Genomic DNA, 25,371 nt, shown 5'->3' with positions numbered 1-25,371 from the left:
CCACACTTTTAAGGTCTCTCAAGAACTGTTTAGAAGCCGCCGATAAACTTAATGAGATCTACAAGAAAACTAATGAGACCCTCGATCGTATATTGGGGAACCACCTAGAAATTAAGCATACACGGACTGAAATAACGAATATTATACAGACTCCCGACAGCAGACCAGAGGAGCGCAAGAATCAAGTCAATGATTTGAAATGCGAGGAAGCAAAAAACACCCAACCGGAAAAGCAAAATGAAAAAAGAATCCAAAAATGCGAGGATAGTGTAAGGAGCCTCTGGGACAGCTTCAAGCGTACCAACATCAGAATTATAGGGGTGCCAGAAGATGAGAGAGAGCAAGAGATTGAAAACCTATTTGAAGAAATAATGACAGAAAACTTCCCCCACCTGGTGAAAGAAATGGACTTACAGGTCCAAGAAGCGCGGAGAACCCCAAACAAAAGGAATCCAAAGAGGACCACACCAAGACACATCATAATTAAAATGCCAAGAGCAAAAGACAAAGAGAGACTCTTAAAAGCAGCAAGAGAAAGAAACCCAGTTACCTACAAGGGAGTACCCATACGACTGTCAGCTGATTTCTCAACAGAAACTTTGCAGGCCAGAAGGGAGTGGCAAGAAATATTCAAAGTGATGAATACCAAGAACCTACAACCAAGATTACTTTATCCAGCAAAGCTATCATTCAGAATTGAAGGTCAGATAAAGAGCTTCACAGATAAGGAAAAGCTAAAGGAGTTCATCACCACCAAACCAGGATTATATGAAATGCTGAAAGGTATCCTTTAAGAAGAGTAAGAGGAAGAAAAAGGTGAAGATACAAATTATGAACAACAAATATGCATCTATCAACAAGTGAATCTAAGAATCAAGTGAACAAATAATCTGATGAACAGAATGAACTGTTGATTATAATAGAATCAGGGACATAGAAAGGGAATGGACTGACTATTCTTGGGGGGGGAAAGGGGTGTGGGAGATGCGGGAAGAGACTGGACAAAAATCGTGCACCTATGGATGAGGACAGTGGGTGGGGAGTGAGGGCGGAGGGTGGGGTGGGAACTGGGAGGAGGGGAGTTATGGGGGGGGGGGAAAGAGGAACAAATGTAATAATCTGAACAATAAAGATTTAATTAAAAGAAAAAGAAAAAAAAAAAAAGAAAAAAGTGGCATTCTTTAGAGGTTGAAGGGTATTGTGTGTGTGTTTTTGTATCAAAATAAGGAATGAATCTTCGGAACCAAACCAACCAAACAAACAAAAGATGCACACACAGCCAACCGTTATGGTTCAGTGGTTGGGACCTATGGACCAGGAGGTCACTTTTGGATTCCCAGTCAGGACATTTTCCGGGTTGTGGGCTCATTCCCCACTAGGGGGCGTGTAGGAGGCAGCCAATCAATGATTCTCTCTCATTGTAGATGTTTCTCTCTCTTTCTCCTGCTCTCTTCCCCTCTGAAATCAATAAAAACATATTTTTTAAAAAACGTGCATACACACAACTTTACAAAATTACATTAATTATACATGCCAATTTTATAATGAAAGTTTTATAGAACATAATTTGTCCAGTAGGTGTTAGCAGAGCCAAATACTAGACACCAAGAATTTCAATGGAGAAATGTTGGCTATTTTATTATTTTTCTAATTTTTTTAAAATCCTTACCCAAGGATATTTTTCCATTGATTTTTAGACAGAGTGGATGAGAGAGGGAAAGATAGAGAGAAATATCAATGTGAGAGAAACACATCAATTGGTTGCCTCCTGCATGAGCCCTGACAAAGGCCCGGGCCGGATAAGAGCCTGCAACCGAGGTACGTGACCCTGACCAGAATCACTTCAGTACACAGGCCGACACTCTATCCATTGAGCCAAACCGGCTAGCCCATGTTGCCTATTTTATTAGTGGCACCATCCAGGAGAATGAGGGGCTAATACTCAAAAACCTGAACTCTCCAGTGGTGTGTAGTTACAGATTACTATATAGGGCAAAATCACAAGACATGATGAGGTAGGGATTGGGGTCGTGCTGGGAGCTGATTGGTTGGAGATGTAATAAGAGTAATTCATAATTTCTTCAGGTCTTGAGGACAGTTCTGAGGTTTTTGCTGGCTTCCCATGCCCAGTCTTATAGGAAAGTAGCCAGGGGGTTGTTTCCCCTTAGAGCACAGGATCTGAAACATAACTTAATTCAAGATGCTATCTTTAGACTACCAGAGGTCCAGACCATGTGACTATTAGTCAAGTTGAGGCTACTATCTTCTGCTGCCTGGGGGTTGCTGATTATCCAGGGGGAAAGGCTAGGTCTCAAGAGATGAATACACACTGAGTGGCCAGATTATTATGACCACCCAACGTTTGCAGGCCAATTAGCGATAATTTTGTGCTGAAGTTGCTAGAGGGCCAGACCATTATAAATAGGGAAGCAGGTTGTTTACCACGACAGTAGAAGTGATTTTTTTCTGAAGACATGGATAAACAATATATATATTAGAGGCCCAGTGCACGAAATTCATGCAGGGGGGTGGGGTCTCTCAGGTCCCTCAGCCCAGCCTGGACCCTCTCCAATCCAGGACCCCTCAGGGGATGTCTGACTGCCTCTTGCAATCCAGGACCTCTGGCTCCTAACCGCTTGCCTGCCTGCCTGCCTGATTTCCCCTAACCGCCTCTGCCTCGCCCCACACCCGGGACCCAGAATTTGCTCCTCCGGCTGGCCGCAGGCATCCAGGACACAGGTTGGCTTTGCTTGGGCCATCCGAAGCCACAGGGGACCGTGGGCAGGCAGCTTCGTCTGGGCTGCAGCCGTTGGCGCCCAGGACTGCGGGGTGGGCAGCTTGTCCTTCTCCCCGGCCGCAACCTGGCTGGTCCCCATTCCCCTCTCATGAGCTCATTTGTGCCTGGCTGGTCCCCATGCCTCTCTCCCAGTGTTGAGTGTCTGAGCAGTTAAGGCTTGAGGGCATGATGACCATTTGCATATTAGCTCTTTATTATATAGGATATATATATTTCTAGAACTAGGATTTAAAGCTAAATTTAATCAAAGTCATAAAAACCCTCTGTTTCAAGAGACAGTATAGCTTAACAAGAGTATGGGCTTCAAAATGAGGTACCCAGAGCTCAAATTCAAGGTCAAACTGAGTTTCCTCATCTTTTTTTTTTTTCCAAAACTGTTTTTAAATATATTTTTATTATTTATTTCAGAAAGAAAGGGAGAGAGGGAGAGAGAGATAGAAACATCAGTGATGAGAGAGAATCATTGATCAGCTGCCTCCTGTACACCCCACACTGGTGATCGAGCCTGAAAACCAGACATGTGCCCTGATTGGGAATCCAAGCATGACCTCCTGGTTCAACCACTGAGCCACACCAGCCTAGCAGTTTCCTCATCTTAAATGTAGTAATTGTTCCTGCCTCCCAAGGTAATTGCAAAAATTAAATTAATTAATATATATAAAGTATCTTAAACATTGTCTAGCATATAAGAAGCAGTACATGATACATGTTAACTAGAATTATTATAAAAAGCAAAGTAAAAAGAAAATTATAATAGCCTATAATCACAAGGGCTTTACTTTTGCTCACTAATAAGAAACAAAGGGTAACAAATTATAAATATGTTTTTATTGATTTTAGAGAGAGAGGGAGAGGGAGAGAGAAACACAGGTGTGAGAGGGCAACATTGATCGGCTGCCTCCTGCACACCCCCTACAGGGGATGGAGTCTGCAACCGGGGCATGTGACCTGACCATGAACTCCGACCTCGATGCATGGGATGACGCTCAACCAACTGAGCGACACTGGCCAAGGCGAGAGTGCTTTTGTTTTCTAAATCTCTTTCCCTCTTTAACATTCCATAACAAGCCTAAAAGCCTAGAATCCCGGAGCTATCGCGCTATCCCATTACGCGTTGCGGGGGCTCTATTATTTGCTAGGTCGGTGTCTTGGGTGGGGCCTGCCTTTCTCCACTTTCTCCACTAGAGGTGGCTTTGCACAGCAATCCTTCCTCGCTATAGGGGAAGAAGGAGACGACCTTTTCTACGACGTCGGTTGGTGGCCAGAGACTTGATTGACAAGGGCATTAGCAAATGGCTCTGAAATAGGCGGCCGAAGTTCTTGCATGTACGGCCGCAAAAGTGGCAGAAGTGCAGGCGCCGGCCAATGAGGACTGGCCCTAAAGGAGCTTGGGGCGGGACTTCGTTGGAGGGGCGGACTCAGCGTAAAGAGTCTGAAGCGGACCCTGGGAGGGTCAGAAGCGTTTCCGGTGTTAACAGAGCTTCGTGGGCTCCGGAGAGGCTGCTGAGAAGGTACGTTTGAAAGCAGGATTGCGCAAGCCGCGAGTGAAGAAGGGGTTAGCAGTTATTGTCTTAACGACAAAGGGAGTGGTCTCCATTTTCGGGTAGACTGCACCCCGTGGGAAAAGGCCCCTGCTCTGCGACTGGACTCCGGAAGGCTGGGCGGGGAGGGGGAAGCGAAGAACTGGAACCGCGCTTGCGCTGCGATACCGGAGCGGGGGAGGGGCGGGGGCAAGTCAGACGGGTTTTGGGGGCGTCTGTAAGTGGGAGCGCTAGCGAAAGCCCCTTTTTAGCTTCTATTCCTTCCTTCCAGTCTCCATTCCTCCCTTTCCTCCGCTTAGAGTAGACGCAGGGGCCCCTTGGCCCAGGCCCGTCTGGAATTTAGGGCACGTCCCCCACCCCTTCCTTCCGAGGGGAATGAAAGCGAAACCACACGGGTTTGTGATCGCACTCCCCCCACCGCCCCTGCCCGACGGGTCGCTGCTCTGCTACGGCCATAGCGACCCCTGACCGGGCGCCCCTGGGTGAGCGGCAGGGGCCTGGGCGGCTGGCTGCCCGGTCACGGCGGGGCGGGTGATGTCACACTGCTGTGACACGCGCGGCTCCTTAGTTACGTGCAAGCCAACAGGAGGAGCGGGAGGTGTGGGGAGAGCGGGCTCGGCTCGGCTCTCCTGGCCCCGCCGGGCAGCCGGCTCTGGTCTGATTGGTTACCTTCGGACAGGTGAGGTGGTTTGGCTTTGTGGAGTCCAGCGCCTTGTGGGCGTCTTTCTCAAAGTCCGATTGGGAAAGGCGGCGTTGGGCGTTGTTGTTTTTCTGGGACCTGCCGGCCGGAGCGGTGGTAATAAGTAGGCTGGGGCATTTTTGTGTATTAAGTGTGGAATAATACTACCCTGTGCCAGTCCGGGTTGCATTGCCCACCCCAAAGAAGGACAAAAACCTCTTTGAACTTGAGACTCTGTTCTAGCAATAGTTAACTTGTGAATGTGTAACCTAGTAGAAGAGCTGACTGTGTCTGAAACACAAAGATTTTAAGGTTAAAGGTTAACGGAGAATGGGCTTTTCTAGTTACTTATTGATATTTACTTCTATTTTATCCTTTGAATAGTTCAGGTCAGATTTTTCTAGTTTCTTATGGCTTCTGTGAACACACCTATTTCTGTAATTATTAGATTTACTCTTCGAAGTTTTCTTATTCCTCTTTGTTGAATTTTGTCCTGGCTTAAGTACTATGTTGACATTTAGGTTCTCTGCCATTTTCCTTCAGTGGGGACAGAATGAATTCTTGAGAAATGCAAGCTGTAATTTAGATTCAGTGTTTCCTTCTTAAATTATTCATCTTGTTGTGGAAACATAGCTTAGTACCCACTTTCTCCTCTACTGTTGATCTGACTGAAGTCTTACTCTCCTAAATAATAGGAGAGAGAAAATTAACCAATATAACCATATATGTATTTGTTGCTATGGATATAGTTCATGCTTATTGTAGAAAGGCTAAAAAATACAGAACAATGTCATAGGAATCAGCATATGTTAATTTTTGGAAAAAAAAAAAGATTTCTCTTGATGTATGCCTGGAACTGCCTTAATGAACACTTGCTTTTCTACTGTAGGGTGTCGTAGTGTAATGAGTACCAGCCTTTAGAGGCTGATGTTGGTCAAGTCAATACTACTGTCTGTTTAGTACTTTACGGTTATTTCACACAGATTTGCTTATTGGCTTTCAATAAGCTTGGTAGAGTACGTATTAATTATCCTTATCTTACAGATGAGAAAGCCTAGAGGACCGTAGGTGAAATGATTTTCCCAAAGTTATTGGTAGAAAATGGCAGGGCTCGTGACTCCAAATCCAATGCTTGTGCCTTTTTGAACTTTTGTTTTAATCTTTAAAGTGGTACTAATTATTCTTTCCCTTCCCTCATGCATTGGTGTAAAGATCAAAGGGGATAATGTATATAAAAGCACTTCGAAAGTGGTGTAATTTTATATAAATGTATTCAGTGGTATTATTATAGAAGGCACTGCTGCTGGCCTGAAGAGTTTCACTTTATTTCATAAACTATCCCAAGAGTATTAATCTCCTCTGGGAAAACACTGAATATTCCCTTGACGTTCAATCTTCTAAATTATCCTTTGCTACTTTAATTTGGCCATAGAAGCCTAGTAGAAGTGTCTTCCACTCAAATGTTTTGTTACCCCAGAATTTCTAATCAAATTTCATGGAGTAGTTGTAATGCACATTTTTGTTTCCTAAAGACAATGTTTAAACTAAGGAGAGAAAGACAGTAGAGGTTGGCTTTTAGGACAACTTGAGTGACCATTCAAGGTAGGTCTCCCTCTGTGCCAGCTGGGGAATGTCGATTTGAGATTATAACATTCTTGTTCAGATAATGGGTCTAGGTTTGCTCTGGAGACTCCCGGTTGTGCTTAAGTGCGGGGGCTAGCTAGCAAGCTGATTCATATGCAAGCTCAGCTCTGAAGGTGCTTAAAACCAAATGTATGAGAAGTTTTGGTACAATTAATGGAATCCAAAACACTTGAAAAAAGAGCTTCAAGGGTGAGGATGGAGTGGATGTGCTGTTTGTCCTAATTCATGCCTGCTTTCATTTGGACTAAATATGGTGCTAACGGAAGGGATTGCTGGTTTATACAGAGAGGTGATTACATATGTACGAGGGGGGTTGGGAAACATCTGGCCTGAGGGCTGTATAAGGCCCGCAAAATCATTTGGTCCGGCCCTGCCAAGGCATTAGGGGCGAGTTAATTAAATGTTTGACCAATTATAAGCAGGATAACTTTTAAGTTGATAATTTTGTATGGCCCTCGATGTTATAAGTTTGCAAATGACCCCTGGCAGAAAAATTTCCCACCCCTGATTAGGACATTGGGGCCTTAATGATTTAGTGTCTGTCAAACAGTTGTGGTTATAGAGGTGATTCAGTAGTGTCACAGTTTGCTACAAGAAATAATTTCCTGAAGGCGGTGGACATTCTATCTCTAGGTACTGGTTTGGTTTTGAGCCAGTCCCCTAGAGAGACAGGGTTCAGTGCTGGCTAATCCAGAGATTTGGGCCCAAATTAAGGGGCAGGGGCTGGGACATTTACGTCACAATTATCAAGCTAATGACCATTTACTTCATCAAAATCCCTACCACATCAGATTATTATTTAGTGGTTATTAGGGTCTCAAAATGCCTGTGACTCAATAGGACAGGAGGTACAGTGTAAATGTAACAGAAGAGGGGCATGGCATTTATTATTTTTTTTAATCCTCCCCTGAGGATATTTTTTCCCATTGCTTTTCAAAGAGAGTAGAAGGGAGGGAGGGGGAGAAAGAGAGAGAGAAAAACATCAATGTGAGACACACATCAACTGGTTGTCTCCCACATGAGCCCCGACCAGGAGTGGGGAACAAACTTGCAATCCAGGTATGTGCCCTCGACCAGGATTTGAACCCGAGATCCTTTGGTGGGAGGGCCAATGCTCTAACGACTGAGCGCACCGGCCAGGGCGAGGGGCATGGCCTTTAAAGAAATGTAATTTTAGTCAGTAATAAGATTTGTCAAGTTTCTTTAATTTTCAGTTTATAATTTTCTTAAATACCCACCCCCCCAATTAAATTTTTCATTTGGGTAAATATTAAGCCTTCAGAATATAGTTAACTGTGAGTTAACGGTTGAATAATATTTTTTAAAAGTAATTTGCAGGGCATATATAAATTAGGCTTGTGATAAATGTCTTCTAAAACTAGACTTTTACAAGGGATAAGCATACACTGAGGACTTGAGAGTAATGATTATTTACACTAGTAACAATAATGGTTAATATACTGAGCCAATCTTATGTATGAAACACTATTCTAAGCACTTTGTATTATCTCATTTAATCCTCAACCCTGTGAAGTAGGTAATATTATATATTACTCTTTTACAAATGAGAAAACTGAAGCACAAGATTAAGCCCCAGAAATTTGTTGCATGTCATACAGCTAAGGAAAGAACAGCAGGTCATACTTTTAACCACTATGTTAAGGACATGGTTATACAGATTCTGAAAACTATTCAATAGGAAGAATTACTGAAAAATTAACAGATCCATCTCCTTTTTTAAAAATTTTACCACATGGGATTTTTTAATTTTCTCTTTTAAGTATCAATTTGATCCCTTCTGAATGTGTAGGAACAGAATGAAGAACTATAATTCACAGTCTACATTTTAAATATATTTTATTGATTTTTTGCAGAGAGGAAGGGAGAGAGATAGAGAGTTAGAAACATCGATGAGAGAGAAACATCAATCAGCTGCCTCCGTGGGAGATGTGCCCGCAACCCAGGTACATGCCCTTGACCGGAATCGAACCTGGGACCTTTCAGTCCGCAGGCCGACGCTCTATCCACTGAGCCAAACCGGTTTCGGCCACAGTCTACATTTTAAATTAAATCCGACTTACTGGCTTAATGTTGTTAAATTGTATACACTGGGGCAGCTGCTGTTCTTGGCTTCAGCAGTAAGCAGGCTTTTATTTTTCAAAGGCAAGGATTGTTTCTTTTAATGCATATAAATGCATGATTGTTTTGGTTTTGCATAGCTTTTAGTCATGTTTTATTCATATGTACTGTACTTAATAGGTGTTGGAATAGATTTCAGAGAATTTTATTGTAATTTTTTATTTATTGATTGGAGCGAGAGCCAGAGGGAAGGAGAGGAATGGAGGGAGGGAAATTTGTTGTTCTACTTATTTATGCATTCATTGGTTGATTCTAGTATGTACCCTGACCAGGAATCAAACCCAAAACCTTGGTGTATAGGGACAATGCTCTAACCAACTGAGTTACCTGGCCAGGGCAAAGAATTTTTTAAATTTAAGGCCTGGCACTTAGTAGTCTTTTTATTTTAGGATAAGGGTAAGGAAAGGAAGCTACCTAGAACAAAACAATGGATTTAACTAGACATAGATGTTCATTGATAAGAATGTCTGTCGTCTCATAGTTGTTAAAGCTCAGAATTGCAGTAGGGTAGAATTGTTCATTAAAGACCTATCTTTTATATCTGAAGAATATCCTTCCTTCAGGGTTTAATAGACCACGTTAGATGGGTTGGTGAGTATACACTTTTGTTACCTGTACATATTTCTTGCATTTATGTTTCATTTCTTGGTTAAAGCCATGTTAAATAGGAGGGATTTTGAAGGGCGAAGCCCTTTGTTTTCCTTGCTTTGTTTTAATAAGCAATATATTCTTTGCTTGGGGGGGTGGTGGTGGTTAATAATGTCTCCTCCTGCCTGTCCCTGCTGCTCTTTCCTCCCCAAGCAAAAACAGATCACAGAATACCTAACTCAAAACAATGTTTTTACTTGTTTTCTTTCTTGGTAAAGCTATGCACTGAGTTTTTTGTTTTGCTTTTGGGTGCTTCTGGCAGAGGAGGCACTGAATGGTGACCCTTCTAACAGTTTTAGTATTATGTGCATGACACATTTTGAAGATTCTGACAAGTTTGGGGATTCTTGCTCTTGTAAGCTTGAAGGCTTAAAATGAGGCTCTGAACCAAATTAAAGGAATTCGGTTGTGATTAACACCTGAATATTTACTTGTGTACAAATGTAAAACAGGCAAATTTCCCATGAGCCCAAGAGGCACTGTCCTCATTGTATTCTGTGTAAATAATCCCACTTCCTTATTTCATAATGAGTTGAATATAAAATGGATAGTGGAAGAAAGGATCTAATTTCTAGATTTTCTATACAAGTTGGGATTTGGGGTAAGGCAGACCAATGCTGGTGTCAGTTTTGTAATGGGCTTAGATGTGTGTTGAGACTGCTGTATTAAAGAACTTTTGAGCAACATACAGTGTACTTTTTTTATTTATTGCGGTAAAATATACATAACAAAATTTACCTTTTTATTATTTTTTATTTTTTAATATATTTTATTGATTTTTTACAGAGATGAAGGGAGAGAGATAGAGAGTTAGAAACATCGATGAGAGAGAAACATCGATCAGCTGCCTCCTGCACATCTCCCACTGGGGATATGCCCTCAACCCAGGTACATGCCCTTGACCGGAATCGAACCCGGGACCCTTCAGTCCGCAGGCCGACGCTCTATCCACTGAGCCAAACCGATTTCGGCTACCTTTTTAATATATATTTTTTTAAACAAAGATTTTCATTTAACTGTGGAGGCCCTTCTGGATGTTAGCTGAGTTACTTAGTTAATGGTTTTGAATACTCAAGCTCTCTTTTGGTGCGGGAGCTGTTACTTTTGAGTTTTGAACGCAATTTAATCTTGTTTAGCTGAGTTTGTTTATTGACCTTTAAAATGTAGATATCTTTTCTGTATAGCTTCTGACCCTCACAACCTTTGATGATTTTGGTTTTTCCATCAGCAGTTGTAAGAGAGCCCTGAAAAGAGGCAGTCAGTGCCCCCTGGGAAATGTCAGAGTGAACGGGGACAGAGGAGTTTCTGACATTCTCTCCTCCTAAGTTTCCACTCAGTGGGGTCTGGTTACAGAGTGTTGCCCCTTTCTGGCCAACAATCCCCTGGATATTTGAGTATTTACCCCCCCTCCCCCCACCTCCTCCTTTTTTAACTCGAAATTGGAAGCAAGAGATGCTTTATCGTTGTTGTGAATGCTACTGAGAAACTTGGCTGGGAAGGTTGCTTCAGTACTGTTGCAAGTTCTGTCTAGGGATGTCATTAGGGGTGTTAATGGCAGCTTTAAACAAAGACACTTTCCAGGTGCTGGATTCTGCCATCCTGTAAGTGTGCTCTCTAGAGAATGTATTATTCATCATGGTTATGGAAGGCGTGGTTGGCAGTGCAACAGCCTGCAATAATTGCACCATCTAGATCAAGAAGACCGGAGCCCTGAGACTTAGAGATGAGAGCAACAGCTTTAGTAGGTTCTGCAGCTTCTCACTGTATCCATCCTTAAGAACAGAACAAAAGAATTGAGGTGAGTAGGGATGGTAAGAAAGGAAAGAAGAAATTAGAAAGCAAGCCAGCCATTTTAATTGTTTCATTTGTGGGAGAGCCTGAGGAAACAAGTGGTAATGATGCTTTTGAATTCTAAGAGTGGCATCTTTCCACTGGCCCAGGATTCCTCAGAAAATTGGTTTGTGGAATTTTATTGCGCAGATGAATTTTGCTGAGTATCGGGTTATATGCTGATTAGAATGGATGTGAGTAGTTGGCCTGTCTTTCAAACAACTTACCTTTTCTGTTTTAGTCGTGCGCCCCTTTTTGTTGGTAAATTTGAAAGGGATGGTTATGGGTCTAATAAGAATCTGGAAGATTTATATTTGGAGAGTTGAAAGCTTTTGATTAGATTTTTAGTTCTATAGATTGGGCATGTTTATTTAGGATTGCATGTGAGATAGAGGAGGGAACAAAGCTTAAGAGCCTGACTTTATGGTATTGATGTATAATGTGACCTGGGTATAGTTTAGTTTGTGGGGGGGAGGGGGGAGGGGGGAATGCCCTTTGGACTCTGGCCAGTGTGGCTCAGTTGGTAAGAGCATAGTTATGTATGCCAAAGTTTAGGGTTTGATCTCTGGTCAGGATACATACAAGAAGCAACCAATGAATGCATAAATAAGTAGAACAACAAATTGATATATATCTCTCTCCTTCTCCCTCTCCCCCCTTTTCTCTCCCTTCCCCTCTCTCTAAAATCAATCACTCAGTCAATAAAAATGGCTTCTGGGACAGTTGGCAAGATCTGAATAAGGTCTGTAGATCAGATAATAGAATTGCTTCAGTGTTAATTTTCTGATTTTAATCTTCACTTTTAGGATGTACACACTGAAATATTTTGAGGTAAAGGGGAATTGTGTCTACATGTCAAAAAAAAATTACACACACACACACACACACACACTTTAGAGGGAGAGATAGAAACATAGATCAGCTGCCTCCTGCACACACCCCCACCAGGGACCAGCCCACAACTGGGCATATGCCTTGACCAGGAATCAAACCAGTAACCTCTTTGGTGCATGGGACAATCCTCAATTCACTGAGCCACATTGGCCGGGCTGTGTGTGTGTGTGTGTGTGTGTCTCTAGATAGGTAGGTAGGTAGGTAGGTAGGTAGGTAGGTAGGTAGATAGATAGATAGATAGGTAGGTAGATATTGCTAAGTGTAGAGAGATAATAAAGCAAATATAGTGAAATAGTAACATTTAGTCTGGGTGAAGGGTATGTTAAAAATCTTTTTTGCACAAATTTCCTTTTTATGGAGGTAAGAACTTTACTCTTTTTAAAATTGTGAATCACTTTTTAGTTCAGTTCTAAAATGCATTAGGTAGTAAGAAAACTGAAACACCAGTCAGAAAGAATGTATGCACCCCTGTGTTCATAGCAGCACAGTTTACAGTAGCTAAGATCTGGAAACAGCCCAAGTGCCCATTAGTAGATGAGTGGATAAAAAAGCTGTGGTACATTTACACCATGCAGCAGTAAAAAAGAAGGATCTCTTACCCTTTGATATAGCATAGAGCAGTGGTTCTCAACCTTCCTAATGCCGCGACCCTTAAATACAGTTCCTCATGTGGTGACCCCCAACCATAAAATTATTTTCGTTGCTACTTCATAACTGTAATTTTGCTACTGTTATGGATTGTAATGTGAATATCTGATATGCAAGATGTATTTTCATTGTTACAAATTGAACATTATTAAAGCATAGTGATTAATTACAAAAACAATATGTAATTATATATGTGTTTTTCCAATGGTCTTAGGCAACCCCTATAAAAGGGTTGTTCAACCCCCAAAGGGGTCGCGACCCATAGGTTGAGAACCGCTGGCATAGAGGGACCTGGAGAGTATCATGCTAAGTGAAATAAGTCCATCAGAGAAAGACAAGTATCACATGATCTCACTCATATGTGAATCTAAGTAACAAAATAAACGGATGAACAGAGTGGATCCAGAGACATGGAAGCATGGAACAGAGTGCGGAATCTCGGAGGGAAGGCAGGGGTGGACGGGTGGGTGGGAAATAGTCAACCGAGAACCTTGTATGCATATATGCAGGGCCCATGGCCACAGACAATGGAGTGATGAGGGCCTGGGGTGGAGGTGGGGGTGAGCTGGAAGGGGGTCAATGGGGGGAAAGTGGGGACATATGTAATACTTTCAACACTAAAGAATTATTAAAATAAATAAAAATTAACAATTAAATGCATTAGGTAAGAAGCTTCTACATGTATATTTTTAAAATGCAAGTCCTAGTGCAGACCTTTATAGTTTTTTTGTTTTGTTTTTTAATCTTTGAGGTTCTATACCTTTGCTGAGGGAATTCTGTAGCATCTTGAAACAATGACATAAAATTGCTTTATGTTCGCCAAAACCGGTTTGGCTAAGTGGATAGAGCGTCGGCCTGCGGACTGAAGGGTCCCAGGTTCGATTCCGGTCAAGGGCATGTACCTGGGTTGCGGGCATATCCCCAGTGGGAGGTGTGCAGGAGGCAGCTGATCGATGTTTCTCTCTCATCGATGTTTCTGGCTCTCTGTCTCTCTCCCTTCCTCTCTGTGAAAAATCAACAAAATATATTTTTTTAAAAAATTGCTTTATGTTCCAGTGACTAGGTTGCTAATTGAGAATTTCTCAAAGAAACAACCTTTTAAATCGCCTTCTGAAAGAATAGAAATAAAATTCTAATAATGAAATACTTTGGGGAGAGGAAGATAGGTTCATTTCCTCTGTGTCCTTCAAAATGGTTGATTATGGAGGGGTAAATTATGGGAAAAATTATTAATAACTAAAATTGTTTATTATGATTGCAAATGTATTCTAGAAGGAAATATATAAAAATTAAGATGGTTGAGTTAGAACTGGGGTTTTAAATAGCTTTCATTTTCCAAACTTGTATGTTGCTTTTTAAAAATATATATATTTTTATTGATTTCAGGGAGGAAAAGATGGGGAGAGAGAGAGAATGAGAGAGAGAAATATCAGCGATGACAGATCATTGGTCGGCTGCCTCCTGCACACCCCACATTGGGAATCGAGCCCACAACCTGGGCATGTGCTCTGACTGGGAATCCAACCGTGACCTCCTGGTTCGTAGGTCAATGCTCAACCACTGAGCCATGCCGGCTGGGCTTATGTTGCTTTTTTTTTTTTTTCTTAATAAGAAAGTTGTTTGTTATTTTGTCTGTACAGATACCTTTAAAATAATCTTCCTTCCTTTATTCTACAGAGTGGAGACTGTGTCCCACAGACTTTTGACATCATGAACATATTTGATCGGAAGATAAACTTTGATGCGCTCTTAAAATTTTCCCATATGTAAGTGTTTTGATCTTGTCTACAGTTTCTTTTCCTTTCATATCTTTTTTCCCTCTAGTTTATTAACTTCTGTGTGTATATAAACTAACACAGACACTTTACTAGAATCCTGAAGATAAGCACCCGGATTCTAAGGACTGCTGTATGATCACTAGAAAACCATTTAGTTATTCTAGTTACAGTGCTGATTGTTAATAATTTTGGGTTTGGGGCTCTTCCCCAGCATTTAAGATTCTCTATTAGTTAACCTATTTTCAAAATACTCTTTTTTTAATTGTTATGTAACGTGCACATATTCCCTGGGAAGGAGAAGAGAGGGAATGATTCTTAGCTTAGAGCTGAGTTTGGATTGGACCCAGAGTGATAGCTGTTATTAACATTCTTTCCCAGAACCCCCTCCACACAGCAGCACCTGAAGAAGGTCTATGCCAGTTTTGCCCTCTGCATGTTTGTGGCGGCTGCGGGGGCCTATGTCCATGTGGTCACTCATTTCATTCAGGTAAGAGCAATAAATTATAATCGAAAGAAACTAGCTCAGCAGAGTGGTCCAAAGCCTGTACCCCTCCTTAATCCTTTTCGGTAGTTTGGCATCTGAACTCAGCCAGAGGCAGCCTGTAAATCAGGACATAGGCAGAGCCATTTAAATTTTCTGGCAACTGCCTCTAGATCAGTGATGGCGAACCTATGACACGCGAACTCATTTTTTTTTATTTTTCTTTGTTAAATGGCATTTAAATATATAAGATAAATATAAAAAATATAAGTCTTTGTTTTACTATGGTTGCAAATATCAAAAAAATTTCTATATGTGACACGGCACCAGAGTTAAGTTAGGGTTTTTCAAAATGCTGACACGCCGAGCTCAAGAGGTTCGCCATCGCTGCTCTAGATACTGAAGTGGTTAGCTTCGCAAGTCTGAGCGCTGACACTGAGTGATGGTGTTGCTGATATACAAGATCCCTAACCACTGAGTAGAGACATGACGTGCATGCTGGGATTCTTCTCCACAGTAGCCTTTTTATCTTTTCCTCCTTTTTCCTTTTTTTTGCCTGAATGACTGTGGACTACTAAGATACAAAACACTGATTGTACAATTAATTATCGGGAGGGGCAGGGTTGAGACCTTTAAGGATTTGACCCATTTTACTCTCTGATACACTTATATCTGCACATTTGAGTGAAAAATGCTTCAATAACTCATTTTCCTGTGTTGAGGGAGAGTTTGGGTTTGATCAGCAGGGACAGAAGGGGGACAATTGAGAAATAATAAGTAAGTTTAAAGTTCTCACTAGCCACGACTTGTTGCTTTTAGTGTAAATACAAGGATGTGCCTGTGTTGGCATTGGCACTGCTGAGAACTATCCCACACTCAGATATTTCTTTGCAGGGACTATGTGAAAAATTATTCTAGATACTCAAAGGATAGGAATTTGATCCCTTGAATTTAGACTAAAACATAATCTACCTCTTAGGCAAGAGTGGCCCTTTTAAGTAATGTAAAATAAAGTCATCCTCATTATCCATGGATTTCATATTTGCAAATATACCTACTCACTAAAATTTATTTGTAAGCCTAAAATCAGTATTTTTGCAGACATTTGCAATCATATCCAGAGCAGCAAAACGTTTGAGTTGCCCATCACATCCATGTTCCAGCTGAGGTTGAACCAGGCAACACACTACCTTATTTCAAACTCTCAAGCTGTAAACAATAGTCCTTTTCATGGTCTATTTAGTGCGACATTTCTTTTTTCATTTTTGTGCTTTTTGTTGATAACTTTGCTGTTTAAAATGGCTCCAAGCATAGTGCTACAGTCCTCTTACTGTTCCTAATTGCAAGAAGACTACTATGTTCCTTATGGAGAAAATGTGTGCTAGATAAGCTTTGTTCAGGCATGAGTTACAGTGCCGTGACTATGAACTCAGTGTTAACGAACCAGCAATATATATCAAAGTGCCTTCAAACAGAAAACACACATAAAACAAGGTTATGTATTGATCAATTGATGAAAATGTGATTGGTGGCTCCCAAGGACCTAACCTTTTATTTCCCACAGGAGCAATTGTTGAGTATTCACTAATTCATTGTCCATAGTGAGTTTACAGAACATAACTAATGTGGAGAACAATTGAGTATACTTTTTTTTTTTTTTTGAGTATACTTTAAAGGAAGAGAGGAACTTCAGTACCTACATACATCCTTAATGATTTCTCTCTTTTTAAATGCCTATAGGTTTTTCCCATTTGCTTTGTAAAAAAAAAAAATTTCTTAGAAAACTAAGGCATGTTTATTGTAGAGAATTTGGATAACAGACTAATGATAAGTAAATGTAAAACTATAATCCTATCACCCAGAAATAACTACATGCTCTTAATGTTTTGCTACTTTTTATTGTTGTTAATCCTCACTGGAGGACATTTTTAGAGAGAATAGAAGGAGGAGGGGGGGGTAAGGAGGAGGAGAGAGGCAGGGAGACATACTAGTAAAGACATCAGTGTGAAAGAGACACATTATTGGCGCCTCCCGCACTCGCCCCAACAGGCCAGGGAGAGAACTTGCAACCCAGGTACCTGCCCTTGTGCCCTTGACCAGGAATCGAGCCTGCAACCCTTCTGTGCTTGGGCGGGGATGCTCTAACCACTGAACCAGGGCAGTTTGGGTACTTTTTTGATACTTACCCTTTGTCTCAGTCCTTCTAGGTTGCTATAGCAGAATACCATAGACTGAGTGGCTTAAACAACAAACAATTCTTGTAGTTTTTTAAGCTGCAAAGTCCAAGGCAAAGCTCCAGCAGTTGTGTTGTGTGGTGAGGGCCTACTTCCTGGTTCATAATCGGCCATCTTCTCGCTGTGTCTCCACATGGCGGAAGGGATAAGGGTTCTTTTTTATAATGACACTAATCCCCTTCATGAGGGCTCCACCTGTATGGCCTAATCATCTTTCAAAGACCCTATTTCTAAATATCATATTGGGGGTTAGAGTTTAAACATGAATTTGAGGTGGGGGACACATTCCATTTATAACACCCTCTCTCAGTCTCTTTTCTCTGTATGTACACGTATTTGTGTTTTAAAGTGATCAGAAAGGGTCATTTCTACTTGTTCTACAGATTGAAATGTGCCTCTAGCACTTGTCACTTTGATTCATTTTTTCCTCTTTCTTGGGCAAGACTCATAGTTGGACTAGGATAGTTGTGGTTGATGGACTCCCCAGGTCAGAAAAGCCTCCAGCATCCACCACGGTCCTAACCCTGTCCTTTAAGTCTCCTTTTTTTTTAAAAAAAAAATATATTTTATTGATTTTTTACAGAGAGGAAGGGAGAGAGATAGAGAGTTAGAAACATCGATGAGAGAGAAACATCGATCAGCTGCCTCCTGCACATCTCCCACTGGGGATATGCCCGCAACCCAGGTACATGCCCTTGACCGGAATCGAACCTGGGACCTTTCAGTCCGCAGGCCGACGCTCTATCCACTGAGCCAAACCGGTTTCGGCTAAATCTCCTTTTTATCCCCCATGCCTGTTCCACTGCCTCCAGGTTAGAAGCAAATATTAGGAAGTTGAGATGAATAATTGAATCTAGTAAAGTCTCTTGCAAAATAAATTCGATGCTTTCAAGTATTCAATTATGACTCTGGATCTGACAGGCTGGCCTGCTCTCTGCCCTGGGCTCCCTGGGGTTGATGATTTGGCTGATGACAACACCTCATAGCCATGAAACTGAGCAAAAACGACTGGGACTTCTTGCTGGATTTGCTTTCCTTACAGGTATGTATGTTACAGGATTGGTCTAATTTTGGGGCTTGGGGTGTGGAGACTGTATATTTTAGTATCTCTTTAGACCAGGGTCCGAGACTTGTATTTATTCTGATTCATTCCAACTGGTATACTTACTATCCAACTTTATATTTGAATGTATTTTGCCTTGTGCTGCTTTCTTATTTTATGTAGGTGCACCTTGCTTCCCCATCCAGAGGGTAAGCTATTTGTGACTAGTGATCGATGTCTATTTTTATATCCAAAAATAAGCATTTGTGTGCTTGAATGAATGAGGTTTAAGAGCTTAGGTAGCATAACTTGTTAATGATAGACATGGGATTAAACAAGGCCCAAGAATCTTAGTTGGACAAATACTGGCAACTTTCATAGAAGCATCCATCTATTCTGAACCTTGCAGACAATTAATGAAAGCCATACATTGAGAACCATCACACAGGGCCCTTTGCTGATCTCATGAAACGAATTAAAAGCACAGCACTTCTGGAATTATCATTAAGAGAAACCAGACTAAAGCTACACAGTAAAAATACTTGCACAGCAACATTTGAGTTAGTACAACTTGTTCTGAGTGAGTCTAATCTATACCATGTTGAAGAAATTGTAGAAAGGCAGGGATTTAGAGATTAAGATTTTTAGATGAGGGAAACTAGTTTTTAAATGCATTTTTGGAGTTGAATCAGAAGAAAGAAGAGTAGCCAAAGTAGAGGCAATGTCGGAGCCAAAACAGGCTGCTGCTGTGTCCTATTGGCACATGTCACCTGCAGAACTGGTCTGGCCTTTTTTTGCTACAAAGAGAGTCAGTCCTGGATGACTACACGTTGCTGGCTACAAGGCTCTGCTTTGCTCTTAGTCCTTTTTTTCTAATCTAATTCCTGATCTGGCCCACATTGCAGGCCCACCTCACTCCTCTTCAGATTCTGCAGCCTTTATGATGTAGCTCAAAAATGTCTGACATCCTATTTCCTTTTCCTAATCTCTGTTCCTCCTGGGGGTCATCAACGATTTTCAGCTAAGAGGACAATTTTGCAGCTCTGTATAAATAAATAACTTAGTCAAGTTTAAGTTCTCTTGAAAACAAGGAAAATGGAGAGATTTCATTACTTTAGTCCACATGTTTTGTCTGTCTTTTTAGGAGAATGGGCATGCTTATGCTATTTAATGACGAGCTTTTGGATGAGGGTCCTCTTCAAGAATTGATGGTAGTGCCCTAGCTGGTTTGGCTCAGTGGATAAAGCGTTGGCCTGCGGACTGAAGGGTCCCGGGTTTGATTCTGGTCAAGGGCACATGCCTGGGTTGTGGGCTTGGTCAGACATGCAAGAGGCAGCCAGTCAATGATTCCCTCTCATCATTGATGTTTCTATCTCTTTCTTCCTCTCCCTTCCTCTCTGAAATAAAAAATATTTTTTTTAAAAAAGAAAGAATTGATGGTAGTAATGTGTTCTGGACTTTTTTGTTTTCTAGGGGTTGGCCTGGGCCCTGCTCTGGAGTTTTGCATTGCCATCAACCCCAGGTAACTATTTTGATAGTGTCTTATTCATTCTACTTTTGTAATGTACCTTCTAAATATAAACTGTATTCCCTCAATCTAATGGTCTTTTCCTTAATAGCATCATTCCCACTGCCTTCATGGGCACAGCAATGATATTCACCTGCTTCACCCTGAGTGCACTCTATGCCAGACGCCGTAGTTACCTCTTTTTGGGAGGTAAGTATGGATTGGAAAACAGGGAGAGGGTCTCCACTCTAGCTAGGATTCTCGCTAGATCTATTTCCCTACCCTCACCCCCCAACTTCTTGTGATTATTGGGTTGAAGTAGGAAGCCTTCATTTGGGCAGAAATGTAATGGCTTTAACTGGATTGCTTTACTTTACTTTGGCTCCTCTCACGATGGCTTTTTGTCATCTCTTATAGGTATATTGATGTCAGCCATGAGCCTGATGCTCTTGTCTTCCCTGGGGAACCTTTTCTTTGGATCCGTTTGGCTTTTCCAGGTGAGTCTTTGCATATAACTTTCTAGTGTCTGTTTGCCTCACACTTTTTCTTGCTTAACCTTAAAGCAAGATAGACCAAGAATCCTCACCTTGTTGGGCAGTGCCCTTGAAGCCTCCCCACTAAGTTCCACTAGGATAGAGCCTTCTATGGGTAAAAGTTCAGATTAAACAGGGGTTGCATGTTGCTAAGGAGAAGACAGTTTGCTCAGAGATCACTTCTCTAAGGTCTGCCCAGCCAGCAGCTCATTGTTAAAATGATTGACTCTCTTCCAGTGACCAAAACAATTAGTGCAGAATTGTGCTGACAGAAGTAATGAGGTCTTCGCTATAGGCTTCAGTTCCCATGAATGTTAGTGTCAGTGGATTAGCATTCGATGTTCTTTCAAGTGGCCACGAGCCAGAAAGAAGTATGGCTTTTCCCCCCGTGGCGTCTACCAGATGGTAACCTCATCTCATTCTTTTGCTAGGCAAACTTGTATTTGGGGCTGATGGTCATGTGTGGCTTTGTCCTTTTTGATACTCAACTCATTATTGAAAAGGCTGAAAATGGAGATAAGGATTATATCTGGTAAGTATGAAAACTGGTCTTTAACAAGAATGAAGGGTGAGGCATACTACTCCATTCTGCAGCTCTTTCCTGAATCCTAGGGATAATCCTTTGCCTGACCCACCTTTATAGTGATGAGTAGACCAGGTGGTACTGGCCAAGCTTTGGGGGTGTAAGTGGGAGGATACCCATGGTTTTGGAACAATGTGCCAAATAGCATAGTTTCTTTAAATTCCTGAAAAATGTCAGATTTTTAAAAATTGAACCCCTAATGTGTTCGTTTGTTTTTTAAGGAGTTTTTATTTTATTTTTTGTTAATCTTCACCAGGAGATATTTTTCCATTGATTTTTAGAGATAGTGGAAGGGAGGGAGAGAGAGAGAAACATTGATGTGAGAGAGACACATTGATTGGTTGCCTCGTGCACACCCAAGGCTGTGGTGGAGCCTGCAACCGGGGTAAGTGCCCTTCACCGGAATCAAACCCAGGATCCTCCAGTCCGCAGACTGATGCTCTACCCACTGAACCAAATAGGCTAGGGATCCATACTTTTAATAAAGGAGAAGGAAAGGGACCCTTTACCTTTTATTCTTTATACTTTTGTATTCTTTAATAATGAGAGTATATACCCATAGTTTTCAAAATATATGTATTTTTTCATGTTGAAATTCTCTCAAAGTTAGGGTAGTTCAGGGTTTAGAGTTAGGCCTGAATTTCTTTTTTTCCTATGTTACATGGCTTCATTGAGTTGAAAGGATTTCTGACAGTTTTACTTCCTTTGTTGGTGAAAGTACTTGTGGGTGGGGGTTTTGTGTTTTGTATCTTTGTGTAAAGGAAAGTGGAAGTGCAGTTTGTGATCTGGTTCTCTTTCAGGCACTGTGTTGACCTCTTCTTAGACTTCGTTACTCTCTTCAGAAAACTCATGATGATCCTGGCTATGAACGAGAAGGTCAGTCAGCCCACTACCCGAAGATGAGAGAATAGCTCCTGAGCTCAGTATCTGTGTGTACTTGGAATTTGAAAACTTACTTACAACTGTGTAGGTCCAGGGTTATGTAATGCAGGCCATTGAGTAAGAAGTAAACCTGAAGTCTTTAGCTAGTGGAGCCAAAGGAACAAGTAAAAACAGTCCTTTAAAAAAATAAAATAAAAAGCACAAACTAATCCTAGTATCAAAGTGAAAAGAGCTTCAGTGGTAGCAGTCTGTATGAAGAATATAAAGGCTATAAAAGATGGTTATGACTCAGAAAAGAATATCCTAGGGCAGTGGTCGGCAAACTGCAGCCCCTTGAGTGTGGCTCTTCCACAAAATACCACGTGTGGGCGCGCACGTACAGTGCGATTGAAACTTCGTGGCCACACTCAAGGGGCCAAAGAGCCACATGTGGCTCACGAGCCACAGTTTGCCAACCACTGTTCTAGAGGATAATATTGGCAACCAGCTTTTGTAATTGTATTTCAGAAGTAGGCCAGTTGATCCATTTGTTGGTCTTGGATTTTTTTTCAGAGAAGCATTCTGTCTCTGTCTGGTTAGTCTACTCCAGCAGCAGGGGAACAATGAAACCACAAGCTTTTCTTACAGTTCTTACTGTGGAACAAGACACAGTCAGTGGTGGTGGAAGCAGGTGACTAGTTGGGTTTGCTGGTTCTTTGGTCTGTGCCACAGTTGGACTGAGCACCAAACAAGTGTCCCAGTTTCAGTCAAAGCAACTCATCTTTCATTTGTTTAATGCACTGAGCTTCCACCTAAGATTTACTGAAGAGTTCCCTAGACTAGAGTATTTCTGAATGTTGGTTTATACCCAGGATTTATGCTTCCTTCTCAGGCCTAATGGCAAATTGGTGGTCTTGGCCTTGGTCTTGACCTCTTTAGTTCTTTTAGGGTAAACTGCCAGGCTGCAGCCTTCACTGATTGGGATCTGAGCTGTGGTGGTTGTGAGTAGCCAAGAGTGGTTCTGTGGCCCACCTAAGTATTCTTGTGGTGGGCATAGGAACAATTGCTTGAAGTTTAGTCTTACCAAGTCTGTCAGCAACTTGGGGGTCCACCAGTGGACCAACTGTTACGCTAAAGAAGCATTTCTCATTCCTTTTTGTTTTAAGCCCTTCCAGTCCCTAACCAAACACAGCCAGTATTGGCTCAAAGAGTTTTAATTTGAATGTCTGATGTCAAAAATTAATTGGGGGATGGGGGATAAGAGATCAACCGAAGGACTTGTATGCCTGCATATAAGCATAACCAATGGACATAAGACACGGGGTGTAGGGGAGGCCAGGGGATTGTCAAGGGCGGGAAAAAAAGGAGACATATGTAATACTCTTTGTAATACTTTAAGCAATAAAACAATTAAAAAGAAAAAAAATTAATTGGGTAATTTTTCTTATTTTCAGGACAAGAAGAAAGAGAAGAAGTGAAATGACCATCCAGCCTTTCCCATTTTGGCTTCCACTCCCTCCGCCCCCTCATTTTCTCTTTGCACACATTACAGGTGGCGTGTTCTGTGATAATGAAAAGCATCAGAAAAGCTTTTGTACTTTGTGGTTTTCTCTATTTTGAAATTTTTGATCAAAAAACTGATTAGCAGAATATAGTTTGGAGTTTGGCTTCATATTCCTGGAGTTCTTCCCCACTCTTTTCTGTCATCCCCATCCCTAGCTTCTTAAGAACCTCCACTTGGGCAGCCAGTCCACCGTGGTGAGGAGTGGAACCCGCAGAGGGAGACAACCCCAGGAGTCCGCTTTCCGGCTGAGCTGTACCAAGTGGATCTGAACTGTTTGGTAGCGCCACCTCGACCCTTCCTTCCTCAGCACTGGTTGGTGCCCAGTTCCTATGGGACTGGGTGGTGTATTTTCCTTTGGAAGGAAGTTTGCTGGTCCTGTTGTTACTCTGGCTCGTTATATCTGAGCTTCAGTCCACCCCTACACAGAACATGAAGAGCCTCCTCTGGTGGATGCTTTGCCTCTTCAGAGCTGCCCAAATCACTGCTGGTCTGGCACACACACCTGTCTGCCTTGCCATCACAAAAGGAATGCGGATCCCTGTGTTCTCTTTCCTGTCTCTTGTCTGACCCTCAGGGAATCTGCCTGCTTTCCCCCCCCAGCTGGGAGGACTTCAGCCCAAAGGAAGACTGTTCGTGTCAGGCAGTTATGAAAGGCTGATTATTTATGGCAAGGTAGAGCCTAGAATTCCCAAATTTCCCCTGGCCTTTATTTTATTGGTTACCACCTTAGTTGCTGAGTGGCCTCCACCAGATGGCTGTGATGAAAGATCCCAGGAGAGGAAGGACAGGGGCGGGTAATGGTTGAGCCTCTACTAATCCTGTCAGATAAACCTAGATAAGGGCTTGCTTGGGACAAAATCTCTACTGAGTGATTATTTGTTCAGATCAACAGAATGGGGCTGTGATGACTTGGGAGGCAGCATTCATAAGGGTTGTTTGGTGCATTTTTGTTATCTCCCACCTGGTAGTGTCCTACCTAATTATAGAAGGTGTCAAGCCAGAAATTTTGGCAGGAGATAATGTTTATTCTACGCATGCATTTTAGTTTTTGGCTGTACACCTGTTTCCATAAATCTGCAGTTTTCCTGGCAGGGCCCAGGTGACCAAACCTGCAAGACACCTGATTCCCTGCAGCGTTCTGGTCACCAGTGGAGGGAGGGCAGTGCTAATAGGACACGCGCTCCTTCCCTGTGGGCTAAGCAGTCAGCTGACACAGATGGACAGGCCTTGGAGCAGTTGTGGCTCTGGCTGCTCACAGGGCTTCAGTGTAAGGGGACTGAGCCGTTGAAAGCTTATTGCCAGTAAGACACCATTTTTGGCCCTGCCTGTTCACACCCAGTACAGTTTGACCCAGTGCCTACTGATTTGCAGTGCACCATATTCCTGAGCCATCCCATGAAAAGATTCATCCCAGGCTGTGTGTATTCCCGGGGTGGCATGACACCCAGAATGGCTCACTTCCACGGAGGATGCCGCCCCTTGATTGAGTGCTGCCTCCAGCCTCTGGCTTGAGAACTTACTAAAGGGACTTCCCATTAAACCCCAGTAGCAACTCCATTAAATTTGTTGATTCTCTGCTAGGTCTGAGAATGAGTTACATCTCTTGAAGCCAAACTCCACCTCTTGTGCTTTTATGCTTTGGATAAAGGAGTTTTTCTTTAGAAACAGTGCCAAGAATGACAAGATATTTAAAAAAAAAATTTAAAAAAAATACTTTTAAAGAAAATGTCTAACAGGTTTTTAAACCAGTAATCACTGTAATTACCACTTTCTTTTCTAGTTCATTGGTTTTCAGCTCAGGCTGCATTCTCTAACTCATACTGTGAAGACAAAGGTGTTTTTGATCAGAAATATATGAAATCTACATAGTCTTAATTTGTAAAAAAAATAATAAAGAAAATTCCTTAACCTTTCCTGGTGTTAACGTGTTTTAAATTCAAGGCTACAGCTGAACATGGGGTTGGGGGA

General features: G+C 41.9%; 1 protein-coding gene across 1 annotated transcript; it reads left to right on the top strand.

Annotated features, from left to right (window-relative positions):
• The first annotated feature begins 4,209 nt into the window (after positions 1-4,209).
• On the top strand, positions 4,210-25,316 carry TMBIM6 (transmembrane BAX inhibitor motif containing 6). The gene is made up of 10 exons (XM_081083367.1): positions 4,210-4,308; positions 14,498-14,586; positions 14,977-15,085; positions 18,235-18,355; positions 19,829-19,877; positions 19,975-20,072; positions 20,280-20,359; positions 20,827-20,927; positions 21,779-21,854; positions 23,294-25,316. Exons 2-10 carry the CDS (start codon positions 14,531-14,533, stop codon positions 23,315-23,317), a joined length of 714 nt encoding a protein of 237 aa, XP_080939493.1. The 5' UTR covers positions 4,210-4,308; positions 14,498-14,530; the 3' UTR covers positions 23,318-25,316.
• Positions 25,317-25,371: the final 55 nt, after the last annotated feature.

This window comes from Myotis nattereri (assembly GCF_964212035.1).
Source record: "Myotis nattereri genome assembly, chromosome: 2".
Lineage (NCBI taxonomy): Eukaryota > Metazoa > Chordata > Mammalia > Chiroptera > Vespertilionidae > Myotis > Myotis nattereri.
Note: the sequence above shows the minus strand (reverse complement) of the source record. Positions and strands in the feature narration are given on the sequence as shown.

Coding starts and splice junctions, on each gene's coding strand:
- TMBIM6 (XM_081083367.1), top strand. CDS start 14,531: ATGAACATATTTGATCGGAAGATAAACTTTGATGCGCTCTTAAAATTT. Junction 15,086..18,234: donor TGGTCACTCATTTCATTCAG/GTAAGAGCAATA, acceptor TGGATCTGACAG/GCTGGCCTGCTCTCTGCCCT. Junction 19,878..19,974: donor TGCATTGCCATCAACCCCAG/GTAACTATTTTG, acceptor TTTCCTTAATAG/CATCATTCCCACTGCCTTCA.